The sequence below is a fragment of the Zea mays genome, unplaced genomic scaffold (genome assembly GCF_902167145.1).
Source record: "Zea mays cultivar B73 unplaced genomic scaffold, Zm-B73-REFERENCE-NAM-5.0 scaffold_37, whole genome shotgun sequence".
Classification (NCBI taxonomy): Eukaryota; Viridiplantae; Streptophyta; class Magnoliopsida; order Poales; family Poaceae; genus Zea; species Zea mays.
The window spans coordinates 158,557-171,918 of NW_023367003.1; the positions used below are offsets into that span (position 1 = coordinate 158,557).

Consider the following 13,362-nt stretch of genomic DNA (forward strand, 5'->3'; position numbering starts at 1 on the left):
CATCAACAACTTGGTCGCATGGAGCCAGGATCTACGATACCTGCAGTGGGTGGTTAGCTTAGCATGATGATGTTGCAGCAGGCTGCAACTCCATATGGGCATGCTCAAAGTCGTGTGAAACAGGTTCAGCAGTCTCAGGGTTCGGTAGGATGCTTTATACTGCTGGTAAGCGACAAGACTGCTAGCTGTCGGTTGAGTGGTTATTAGTGAGATAACCGAGATAGAACACCACGCCTGCAAGTTTACTTATTGGCTGACGCTACCAGAGGAGCCATGCGATGCAGCTCCAGCAGCAGGTACAGCTGCTTGGAGCTTGGACCTAGTAGCAGCATGGTTAGTTAAACCTAACCGCGGCGACGAAGACTAATTACAGGAACTGGCCCAATAAACAAGTGTGTCCTATGTTTGGTGGGACGTTTTTGTCGCCGGTCGATCGGCCAAGAGCGCCGATCCTGGAATGTGATACGGAGAGACGGACGATCTCGTCGTCTGAATTTTCTGACGAAATGGCCGGCATGCATCAGTAATCAGCTTGCTAGTAGTAATCAGCACCGGGCAGATGTTAAGGTAGCAGCAACGGGCCAACTACTGGGATAGAAACCAGCGATTGGAGTGGACGACCAGTAAATCTATGTTCGGCGCGACATCGTCGTACTTGCTGCTTTGGAAAAGCTAGCTCTTGAACCTTGAGGCATTGATAATTGTCCTTGTGTAACATAGAGCATAGTGCAGATCGATGATCGTGTTGAACCTGTAAGAGTTAGAATACGAGTAATTAGAGAGAGGTGTATGTTGGATCTTTTATGGGCTTGGCCCATTTATTGAATAAACTCTAAAGTGTGTAATGATGGAGAATACCAATAGTACCACATTGGAAGTCCAAGAGTTTTTTGCCTTAACTTATATGGTGGAATTTATTCCATTTAACTTGAGAAGTCAAGAAATGGACAAGGGCGTGCCAGCGCGCGCGCCGCCGCCGCCACCGGCCGGGCGTGGCGTGGTGTGTTAATTTTTAGCACTCACTAACCGCGTACGTCAGCCGAGTGACACTGTCTCTTCGTCTGCCGAGTGACCCTTCTCCTTCAGCTGGCCGACTCTTGGCGTGACTCGGCAACACAGTCCAGCCGCCCGAGTGAGGGTATTTCCATCTCGTGACTCTGCGCGCACAGAGAAGCGAGAGGGCAGGTGCCTCCGAAGCCGGTGCCGTTCGAGACCTTGCACGGGGGATCGGCAATTAGGTTTTTGGGGGAGCGTCTACGCGACTGCCCAAAACATCTTCAACATGACAAAGGAAGCTGGCCAAGGATCTAGATCATCAGAGCGCATAGGAGGGTATGATCAGTTTATTTACTTACTGTTTTGTGTTCTGGAGATTATATATGTTTCATATATTCATCTATGATGTTTCATATTTACGAATGATTTTATCTTATCTGTTATGTCTTATTATAATATGATAGATCTGTCTGTTTTAATTTTACAGTCATGCTATTTATGTTTCTATCTGTTTATTTTCATTTGTTCAGTCAGTATACATGTTTATCGTATTTATATGATTTATATAATTCACATGCTCTATGTTCTCTTGATTCATATTGGTATGGATCAATTTAAGATCACGATTTCTATGGTTAATTATTTATTATATGTCATCATCATAATGTTAATTTATGGAATTAAAATAATACGGAAAATGCCTATAATTCTAACAATCCAAAAACCTAATGTTAGGCATTTTTCTGTCAGAGGTTTTGCTGCTGTGCTAAAGCCTGATCCTTTTGATGGTAAAAACTTCTTGATATGGAAAGCTAAAATAGAATTGTGGCTAACTGCAATGTCTTGTTTTCATGCCGCTGAGGGCAAGCCTGCCAACTTACCTCCTGAGGATGAGGCTAAGTTTAAGGCTGAAGACAACCTCTTTCGAGGAGCAGTAATTAGCGCACTGGATACAAAATTCCAGAAAAGCTATATCATCCTTCCCACAGGGAAAAGAGCTGTGGGATGCACTTGTCGGAAAGTTTGGAGTAACTGACGCTGGTAGCGAGCTGTATCTCATGGAGCAGCTGTATGACTACAAGATGGTTGAGAACCGGTCTGTAGTGGAACAGGCTCATGAGTTTCAGGCACTAGCTAAGGAACTCGAACTTTTTCCTTGTCCTTTGCCTGACAAGTTTGTGGCTGGCGGTATAATCGCCAAGTTACCACCTTCTTGGAAGGACTTTGCTACCTCTCTCAAACATAAGAGACAAGAGTTCAATGTGGAAGAGCTCATTGGTACTCTTGGTGTTGAGGAAAGGGCTAGAACAAAGGACAGTGGAAAAGGTGTTGAGACCTCTACTGCTAATGTGGTGCAGAAGAGAAACTTCCGCAAGTTTAACAAGAAGAAAAACCAGAACAAACCAGAGAACGCGAATAAACCTGTTCAAACAGCACAGTTTAAAAAGAAGAACAACAATAACAAGGGAAAGGGAGGATGCTTTGTCTGTGGCAGTGATCAACATTGGGCAAGAGAGTGCCCTGATCGCAAGTTCACTCAAGACAAGAAATCAGCTAATGTTGTAACCACTGAAACTGAAGGAGGAACATCTGGGTATGGTAATTCTTTACCATTTGTTCTTTCAGTCTGTAATTCACCTGAGTGGTGGATGGACAGTGGTGCAAACATTCATGTGTGTGCTGATGCCTCTATGTTCACTTCCTATCAGGTCGGGAGGTCTGGCGCCTTGTTGATGGGAAATGGGTCGCGTGCTCATGTTCTTGGTGTTGGTACGGTCATTCTGAAGTTTACTTCGGGAAAGACGGTGCCATTGAAGAGCGTGCAGCATGTGCCCTCTATCAAGAAGAATCTCGTTAGCGCTTCTATGCTATGTCGAGATGGATACAAAGTTGTTCTTGAGTCTAATAAATATGTTGTGTCGAAACATGGTACTTTTGTTGGTAAAGGATATGACTGCGGAGGCTTGTTCCGCTTATCACTGCATGATGTGTGTAATAAACTGGTGAATTCTGTTCATTTTTCTGATGAGCCAGATTTATGGCATTCACGGTTTTGTCATGCAAGCTTTGGCTGTCTTATGCGGTTAGCAAATATAAATTTAATTCCTAAATTTAACTTGGTCAAAAAGTCTAAGTGCCATGTGTGTGTTGAATCAAAACAACCCCGCAAGCCTCACAAGGCTGCTGAGGCGAGGAGTTTGGCACCTCTAGAACTTGTTCATTCTGATCTGTGCGAGATGAATGGAATTTTGACCAAAGGTGGTAAAAGATACTTTCTCACTTTTATAGATGACTCCACTAGATTTTGTTATGTGTATCTCTTAAAAACAAAAGATGAAGCGTTCAATTATTTTAAGGCCTATAAAGCTGAAGTTGAGAACCAACTTGAGAGGAAAATAAAATGTTTAAGGTCCGACCGAGGTGGAGAATATTTCTCTAATGTGTTCGATGAGTTCTGCGTGGAACATGGTATTATTCATGAGAGGACACCGCCATTCTCACCACAATCCAATGGGATTGCTGAAAGGAAAAACCGCACTCTAACAGATTTGGTGAATGCCATGTTGAGTACAGCGGGATTATCCAAGGCATGGTGGGGTGAGGCGATTTTGACAGCATGTCATGTCCTGAATAGAGTTCCAACAAAGAACAAAGAGATCACTCCATTTGAGGAATGGGAAAAGAGAAGAGTAAATCTCTCGTATTTGCGCACTTGGGGTTGCTTGGCTAAAGTGAATGTGCCAATCAACAAAAAGCGTCAACTTGGGCCTAAAACTGTTGACTGTATATTCCTTGGTTACTCTTTTCACAGCACAGGGTATAGGTTCTTAATTATAAAATCTGATGTGCCTGATATGTATGTTGATACTATCATGGAATCAAGAAACGCAAAATTTTTTGAGAATGAGTTTCCCATGAAGAATACACCAAGTGATACAAGTCATGAGACTATAATTCCCCATGAGCACGAACTGTCGATTCCTATAGATCATGCTGAGGATTCTCACGTGCACATCCCTGAGGAGGATGACACTATAGTCACTCGAAAGAGCAAGAGACAGAGGGTTGCAAAATCCTTTGGTAATGACTTTATAGTGTACCTTGTGGAAGACACACCAACTACCATTAGTGAGGCATATTCCTCTCCTGATGCTGACTTATGGAAGGAAGCAGTAAGGAGTGAGATGGAATCTATTATGTCTAATGGAACTTGGGAGGTCGTTGACCGTCCTTATGGTTGTCAACCTATAGGTTGCAAATGGATCTTCAAGAAAAAGCTTAGGCCTGATGGTACAATCGAGAGGTACAAGGCAAGGCTTGTGGCCAAAGGATATACCCAAAAGGAGGGTGAAGATTTCTTTGACACCTACTCGCCAGTGGCTCGATTGACTACAATTCGCACATTAATAGCCGTGGCAGCCTCTTATGGTCTTATCATTCATCAGATGGATGTTAAGACAGCTTTCCTAAATGGAGAGTTGGATGAGGAGATCTATATGGATCAGCCAGAAGGGTTCATTGCGGATGGTCAAGAGAACAAGGTGTGCAGGTTGATAAAATCATTGTATGGCCTAAAACAAGCACCTAAGCAATGGCATGAAAAGTTTGATAATACTCTTACAGCAGCTGGCTTTGTTGTAAATGAATCTGACACGTGTGTATACTATCGGTATGGTGGGGGTGAGTCTGTTATGCTGTGCCTTTATGTTGATGACATTTTGATCTTTGGATCAAATCTCAATGTGATTGAGGAAGTTAAAAATCTTCTATCGAGCAATTTCGAGATGAAAGATTTGGGAGAGGCTGATGTCATTCTAAACATCAAGCTTGTTAGAGAAGCTGATGGTGGGGTAACTTTGTTACAATCCCATTATGTGGAAAAGGTATTGAGTCGCTTTGGTTTTAGTGACTGTGATCCTGCTCCAACACCTTATGACCCCAGTGTGCTATTAAGAAAGAATCGGAGAATAGCAAGGGATCAATTGACATACTCCCAGATCATTGGCTCGCTCATGTACCTTGCAAGTGCAACAAGGCCAGACATCTCTTATGCTGTGAGTAAGCTAAGTCGGTTTGTGTCGAAACCAGGAGATGATCACTGGCGTGCTCTTGAGAGAGTGTTGCGGTATTTGAAAGGTACTATGACATACGGTATTCATTATACCGGAAACCCAAAAGTGCTGGAAGGATATTGTGATGCCAACTGGATTTCTGATGCTGATGAGCTTTATGCCACAAGCGGATATGTGTTTCTGTTTGGAGGTGGCGCTGTTTCCTGGAAGTCTTGCAAGCAGACTATTTTAACGAAGTCTACAATGGAAGCAGAACTCGCAGCATTAGACACTGCTGGGGCTGAGGCCGAGTGGCTTCGTGATTTCCTATTGGACTTACCGGTAGTTGAAAAACCGATACCGGCTATTTCCATGAACTGTGACAGCCAAACGATGATTACAAAGGTTAACAGTTCTAGGAATAACATGAAGTCTACAAGGCATGTTAAGAGGAGATTGAAATCTGTCAGAAAGTTGAAAAACTCCGGAGTTATAACTGTGGATTATGTCCACACATCGAATAATCTGGCAGATCAATTCACTAAGGGTCTATCACGCAATGTGATAGAAAGTGCATCGAGGGAAATGGGTATGAGACCCATGTGAGATCTACTCTAGTGGTAACCTGCTCTATGTGATCGGAGATCCCGTGAAGTAGAGTGGAGAAACAAGCTAGGAGTAGATTGTGAGGAAAGATCCCTTCTTTAACTCATTTCTGATGCACATCTTTCCTATCTGTAAGGCAGGATGGTTTTTACCTTAATGTATTCCAAGAGTCTTATAAAGGTGAGATGTTGTCCTACAGAACATCTTTTGAGGAATACACCTATATGAGTCAGACTGCTGGTCACAGTCTATGGGACTTGGGTAATCCCTAAATACTCATGAAAGGCACTGAAGTGTGACTTATATGCTTCTAAAAAGCGGGAATACCCTTTTGCAGCCTAGTATCAGCAAAGGATTTGAGTGAATCTTATTTCGCACAAAACTGTCAATTCAAGGCATAGTCCATTGTTCAGTTGTGAATGAGTGAAACTCTTATTCTAGATGGATGTTCAACTTAACAGTCTCCATCGAAAAACTGGTATATCAAAGGACTGTGATTCTGATACTTCATCATTACAAACTCTAGAGTTTGGTGGGGATTGTTGGATCTTTTATGGGCTTGGCCCATTTATTGAATAAACTCTAAGGTGTGTAATGGTGGAGAATACCAATAGTACCACATTGGAAGTCCAAGGGTCTTTTGCCTTGACTTATGTGGTGGGATTTATTCCACTTAATTTGAGAAGTCAAGAAATGGACAAGGGTGTGCCACACCGCGCAGCGCGCGCCGCCGCCGCCGCCGGCCCGGCCGGACCGGGCGTGGCGTGGCGTGGCGAGGCAGGCAGGCAGGCAGGCAGGCGAGCAGGCGTGGTGTGGTTGTGTTAATTTTTAGCACTCACTAACCGCGTACGTCAGCCGAGTGACCCTATCTCTTCGTCTGCCGAGTGACCTTGTCTCTTCGTCAGCCAGCCGAGTGACCATTCTCCTTCAGCTGGCCGACTCATGGCATGACTCAGCGAGTGCTGGCCGACTCATGGCATGACTCGGCGAGAGCTGGCCGACTCTTGGCGTGACTCGGCGACCTTTCTCCTTCAACTTCCCTCTGCGAGAGGTTAAATAGAGGAGCACCCTTGTCACTCGGTACACGCGAGAAAACATTTTCAGTCTCACAGTCCAGCTGCCCGAGTGAGGGTATTTCCATCTCGTGACTCTTTGTGCACAGAGAAGCGAGAGGGCAGGTGCCTCCGAAGTCGGTGCCGTTCGAGACCTTGCACGGGGGATCGGCAATTAGGTTTTTGGGGAGCGTCTACGCGACTGCCCAAAACATCTTCAACATGACAAAGGAAGCTGGCCAAGGATCTAGATCATCAGAGCGCATAGGAGGGTATGATCAGTTTATTTACTTACTGTTTTGTGTTCTGGAGATTATATATGTTTCATATATTCATCTATGCTGTTTCATATTTACGAATGATTTTATCTTATCTGTTATGTCTTATTATAATATGATAGATCTGTCTTTTTAATTTTACAGTCATGCTATTTATGTTTCTATCTATTTATTTTTATTTGTTCAGTCAGTATACATGTTTATCGTATTTATATGATTTATATAATTCACATGCTCTATTGTTCTCTTGATTCATATTGGTATGGATCAATTAAAGATCACGATTTCTATGGTTAATTATTTATTATATGTCATCATCATAATGTTAATTTATGGAATTAAAATAATACGGAAAATGCCTATAATTCTAACAGTGTAGAATATAGTGTGTCAAATATTCTACTTCCTATTGCTACTCATGAGCTCATGACAAACATAAAAAAAGGAAAAAGGTCACTGTCGGTCATTAGATCCCTGGATTCATAGGGCCCATGAGTTAGAGGGGAGACGGAGGAAGAGTCTGTCCCAGAAGGACCCCCTGAATGACCCTAGGAAATCGAGCCCGAGAGCCGGGCGAGGCGGAGCTAGAAGGAGGGAGGGGTCAAGCGAACCGTAAGGAGGACACTCGAGTAGATTCCGCACCTGACCCACGGACTATACCCTGTCATTAATGATTGACTGCATTAAATACTCTTGGGGTGGAGCCACGGCAGATGGTCGGTCCTCCACTCCCTGCACACCCAGGCTAGAGCCCCACTTATGATCTATGAATCATAGATCTACGTCTCACTCATGGCCTACTGAGCCCTAGGCCTGAGTCCCCTGACGCTCTACGAAGCCCACAACACATCGAGGAGTGCCAAGGCCCAGGGTCGGCGTGGCGCTGGAGGAGTAATGTTGACGCTTGGGTCTCTAGTCGTCCATACGTGTCTACCCAACTGACTTAAAGGAGCACAACCAGAGATCTCAGACGACGAGGGTGAATACCGATAGGCAGACTTCTACCGAGGGTAGAATACCTCACTTTACCACGACGCAGCGGTCTTTTCACAAGAAGCCACTCGTAACCGACCCCTCCTTATACTATAAAAGGGGAGGGCCAGCCCAATCTAGGGAAGAGACGAAAGAGACAACAATACTCGACGACTTAGCCACTAACATCGCACAGAGTCTTGGGATCCTTCCCTCTCTCGCCCGCTTGTAACCCCTAGTACGAGCAATCAGCAATAAGGTATCGTTATCATGAGCCACCGAAGATTGGAAGTATAGACATTCTGTCCGAACCAGTATAAATTTTGTGCCCACTGAGCACACCATATGAATTCAGAACGCACACACACAAATTCACTCATCGGTAGTGGTTCGAAACATCAACAGTCACAAGCCCAAATATCAATTAGTATCAATAAATAGATTCCCCTCGCCTCCTGGCTATGCCTGGAGATCTAGCCTAATGATCTTAATTCCTCTTTTTATGTCTACCTTCTAGATGAATAGTGTGTCATATTAAGCTTATTATCTCTAAATAGAACCACTTTGGATCAGACCGAATTGAATTAATGTTCTAGGTGGGGATCACCCTAATGCAGCACACCCCCTCTTTTATATAGTGCAAGAGAGAAGAGAGGTTACACAAACTCAGATTTCACCTATTAAGACCTAAATAACCTGTTGTTCTTATATTGTTTTGAAGTCGTACTAGGTCCCTACCCTAGTAGAGGCACGGTGTTAGACATTTCCTATCTCCAAGCAGTCGCCATACCTCCTTGTGTTGTTCGATATCCAATACTTGGTAGCTGGTTGTCGGTGTTTTGAACTAGCACCACCGAGTAAATTTGTGTATGCGTGTTTTAGACCTAGATGGTGTGCTAAGTGGAGGGCAAGGGTTATACTGGTCTGGGATGAATGTCTCTACTCCAGTCTTCGGTGGCTTGTGCTACTAGCACCTGATTGTTTGTAGTAGGAGGTTACAAACGAGCGAGTGTGGGGAAAGTTCCTAAGTCTCTCCGTGTTGTTCTCTTCGTGTCTATGTGTCTTACTCCCATGAGGTCGACCCCTCCTTTTATTGAACAAGGAGGGGGTCTTACAATGGCTTCTCCCGTAAGGGAGTGTAAAAGGTAAAAAGATATTGGTCCTTGTTAACTTTTGTGCATTTTATAAAAGGCAGATCATGAACTTTGAAGCCTTGATAACTGTTGTTGGTCACTCGCTTTTAACTCCTGAATGATATAAAAAACAAGGCAACATGAAGAAGAGTTAATGAAAGGGAGAAGCTTGTGGTTTATTCATTTGTGTTGCCTTCTTTTTTATATCCTTCAGGAGTCAAAAGGTGACCAACAACTGACATTGTGTAACAATGACGAGATATAAACAGTATGAGAACAAATTAGGAGAGAGCACGGCGAAGGTGGATGATTGTGTTGAACCTGAACACAACTGAGAGTTGGCATACGAGTAACTAAAGAGTTTCATGAGACAATGTGTGAAATATCCTACTTTATGTTGCTACTCATCGATTGATGAACGCAAAGAAGGAAAAGATTACAAGTTCAAATACTAGTGAGCATCAATACCTAGCTTCCCCTCAATAACTAGCCATTGGTGGCTGGCCTCTGCCCCACGGAGAGAGCCGTTGGAGACACTGTTTGCAGAGTAAAGTTTGAATATAACTATAGAGATAGATAGATTGTTGGAGATAGACTTATATCACCTTAGGGTTCGATGAGCTGTTTCTTTGACTTCATAAGTCTTAGCGCAACATAGTTTAGGGTGTCCTGATGTGAGGCCTCATGCCATCAAACTCCTCTAGCTAGGGCCAACAGAAGTCTTCGGGGCTTGGGACCCCTGGTCTCGGTATAGTGGGTCCTGCATTACCTTTCAATACCTCACGTCATCAAACGCGTTACTTTGTTACTAACTTCCAACAACTACGTAAACGAAACACCATCATGGTTCATGGAGAAGAAAAGAAGTACGCATACTTCAAATCGAGCCCTGGACAATGCGCATCAGCTGTGCCTGTACTGTGCAAGTACGCAGGGCAATGTGCATTTCTACAGGGAATACTGCATCCCAGTTCCCATGTCCTCTTGAACGAAACCAATTTCAATAATGCGTCATATATCAGCTGCTTAATGATCATTATTCAAGACAGCCAGTACGCACGGCAGGATTCTCGACCAATTAATCAAATAATCGAATCGGAACTAGTAGCTAGCTAGCTTCCAACTCACGGTCTCTGTAGCCTCATGTTCCTGCCACCTGCCTCTAGCGAGTAGCGAGGCCAGCAGCAGCTTCGTACCGATCCAGCTAGCCTAGCTAGCACAAGTCAAAAGCTTCACTGCAGGAGTATATATCAAGTCCTCAGCTTCGCTTGCTTGCTCCTGCGCCGCTGAGTGCTAGCTAGCTCTGCGCATTCTGGGCACTGCAAAGCGTGATGCTCGGCTTCAATTCGGGTGGTTTTATTTCGGGGGAATCAGAATCACCACGTTGTTTCCAGTGAATATCCAGCCGCCGCCGCCGCCGAAAATAAAGCTACCGCTTTTGCTCATGGATCCCAAGCAGCAGCCGCTCTGCGGCCGATCTCCACCAGGAGAGCCGGCAGCAGCGTCGCCGGCGAGGCGGTGACGGAGCGGTCGAGCCTGGCGGCCGCATCGTTCCGCGTCTACTACAGCCTGCGGCCCCGGGCCGTGCCGTTCCTGTGGGAGTCCAAGCCCGGCACGCCCAAGAGCGGCGGCGCCACGGCTGCCGTGTCGCCCGCGCCCGCCGAGACGACGGCGGCTCGTCGTCAGCTCCCGCCAATATCGCCGCCGCCGTCGTACCAATCCTCGTCCCAGCTGAAGAGGGGAAGGAGGTGCCGGCCGAGGGCGTCGTGCCACGCGGCGGTTGGCCTCGTGAGGGCGCTGCTCGCCGCGCTCGGCGTCAAGAGGCCGCAACGGCGCCAAGCAGCCTCGCTCGTTTGAACCTGATTACGAGAGTCTTGTTTGCCGCGCTTACTAGACTACTAGTTATTGAGTTACTACTGTATATGGACATTAAGCTCATCATACAAATAACGTTATCTGCAGGTTAAGATGATAATATGATATTGGGCAATAGGATTCGTCCCCCAACCCGCAACCCCCAAACTCCCCACTTCGTCAATCACCTCCCATCTCCTCTGTCTCCGCCACTGCAATAAGGACAAACATTTTTCTCGTCAGTCGTCTTGCATAACGGGCATACACGTCAGTTTGGCAACCATTGAGTCCGTAGGTGGTCACCAGTCTAAAGACAGTTTCCGTAAGCTAGACATGTAAAAAAGTGCATTTAGTGGTGCCCATGTTTAGGATGAAAATGGGTACATGTCAGATGTTTTATAAATTGCACTACCTCAACTCTTAAGTATTTATATCAGCTCTTAAGTATTTATCGTCCGCTAGTTTATTTTTAAATTAAACGATGACAAATAAAAAGAATGTGGAGAGTATATATTAAAAAAAATCTTCATCTCAAACGCTCAAACTGTGTCTTATAAAACGTTCGTCTAAATATAAAGGACACTCATACAGAGACTTTCTCTCTTTTGTATTTTTATACTTTGGACAATAAATTAAATAAAACTAAAATACGTAGAATATTTAAGTGTACAATAAATAGCATAGGTATTTAACATATAGAGTCCGCGTAGAGTACACGGCCAGATGGAACTGCCAAGTGCCTAGGAAGGCTAGATCCTCGTATCTCTCTATGAACTATCGGGCGACAAACATTGGAGAACGGGGCGAGCGTTGATTCCACGCAACAGCAGAAGGGAAAGGCGCGCGGCTTGGAACCAAACTGAAGCGTGCGTGTCATCGCTGGTAATGCATCTCGTCGAGGATGACGACGAGCGCGACGACGAAGGCGTAGTCGATCCCCGGGTTGACGGTGACGCTGTACGAGTTCTTCCCCAGCAGCGCGCTGACCACGCTGAACCGCGGGTCGATCTGCAACGCCAACCGAACCAACAAACAATACGTGTCAGTCCAAGAACGGGTGGGTAGGAGGAGGGAGAGCCGAGAGCGCACTTGCCTTGGCGATGACGGTGTCGGAGTCGCCGAGGGAGACGGCGCAGGCGCCGTCGTGGTAGCTGCCGGTGATCCTGAAGTCGCAGGCCTGCTCGGCGTCGTTGCTGGCGAGGAAGACGCTGACCTTGGTGGGGCCCCGCAGCTGGATCACGGACGGCTTCACGACGCTGAACATGAGGTCCCGCCGGCGGGTGCTGTCGCCCCGGAACACCTTCCACCGCGTGTTCAGCATCAGCGCCTGCGTTCCCATCGCCGTCCAAGAGCAGCGCGCGGTGAGGAGCTATAAGCCCCGACAGGACAGATCGAGCGAGCGAGCGAGAGGCGAAGGAACCGAACCGATTCTTGGACGGTGAGGACGGGGCGGCGGTCGGCGTCGACGAGCACGCAGCGCCGGCGCAGGCTGAAGAGCACGCCGTCGACGCGCAGCACGGGCGCGCCCGTGGCCGCGTCCGTGACGGCGAAGTCGCTGCCGGACATGCTCAGCGCCTTGGCCACGGCCAGCGTGGCCGCGCCCAGCCGCGCAGAACCGCGCGTCACCACCGCCAGCGCCGGGACCGCCTCCGTATCCATCGCCGCGCTAGGGAGGGCCGGACCCGGACCGACGGCTGCGGCGAAGGGCGGACGCGATGCGACGCGACCCCACACCCCAGGCTCGGCGCACGGGCGCGGCTTCGTCTTCTTCCCCCTGCTCGCGAAGTTTGACCAGGTAGGCCCGGCAGTCGGCAGGCAGCAGATAGCCTCTAGCAGCAGCGGTACTGGCAATGGCAGCTTCGGTTTCCACCGTCAAATTTGACTAAACAAATACTAAGTACTCCGCAGCTTGGCTGGCCGACAACACGGTTTCAGATCGCGCTGCTGCATCTAGATCTGGGATCCTTCTAACAAATGAAAGGAGCCGGATTCTTCAGCAAAGCCAAATCTGTGTGCCGCGTTCACTTCGTCAGGTGTAGACGTGTGAGCGGCAGAGGCGGTGAATGGAGGAGTATGTGGACACGCTTTTTCTTTCGGCGTTCCTTGTTCTCGTTCATTCCATTCCATCGTGATATGGCCACAGCCCGAGCTGAGTGATGGCACTCGAAAGGAGGGGATTAATAAAAGAACCAAATCCTCCGTGCGTAGTGGCCGGCCTCCTTTCCCTTTCTCCTCCTCTTTCACATACGTACGTTGCATCTACTACTAGTTTAGAGTTTGGTTGAGCTGGGCCGGAATCAGTTCCAGGTTAACGGATGCAGCCCTTCGCAAAAAGGAGATTCCTTCAACGAATCAACGCCATTGAAATATATTTGTTATTATTATTATTATTATTACTATTATTATTATTATATGCCAT

General features: G+C 46.6%; 1 protein-coding gene across 1 annotated transcript; it reads right to left on the reverse strand.

The window, feature by feature from the left end:
• Positions 1 to 11,497: 11,497 nt before the first annotated feature.
• On the reverse strand, positions 11,498 to 13,088 carry LOC118474987 (protein LURP-one-related 15-like). Its single transcript, XM_035963803.1, has 3 exons — positions 12,369 to 13,088; positions 12,037 to 12,270; positions 11,498 to 11,951 (listed from the first exon to the last, which is right to left on the reverse strand). The coding sequence occupies exons 1-3, from the start codon at positions 12,600 to 12,602 to the stop codon at positions 11,817 to 11,819; spliced, it is 603 nt and encodes a 200-aa protein (XP_035819696.1). The 5' UTR covers positions 12,603 to 13,088; the 3' UTR covers positions 11,498 to 11,816.
• Between the last annotated feature and the right edge of the window lie 274 nt (positions 13,089 to 13,362).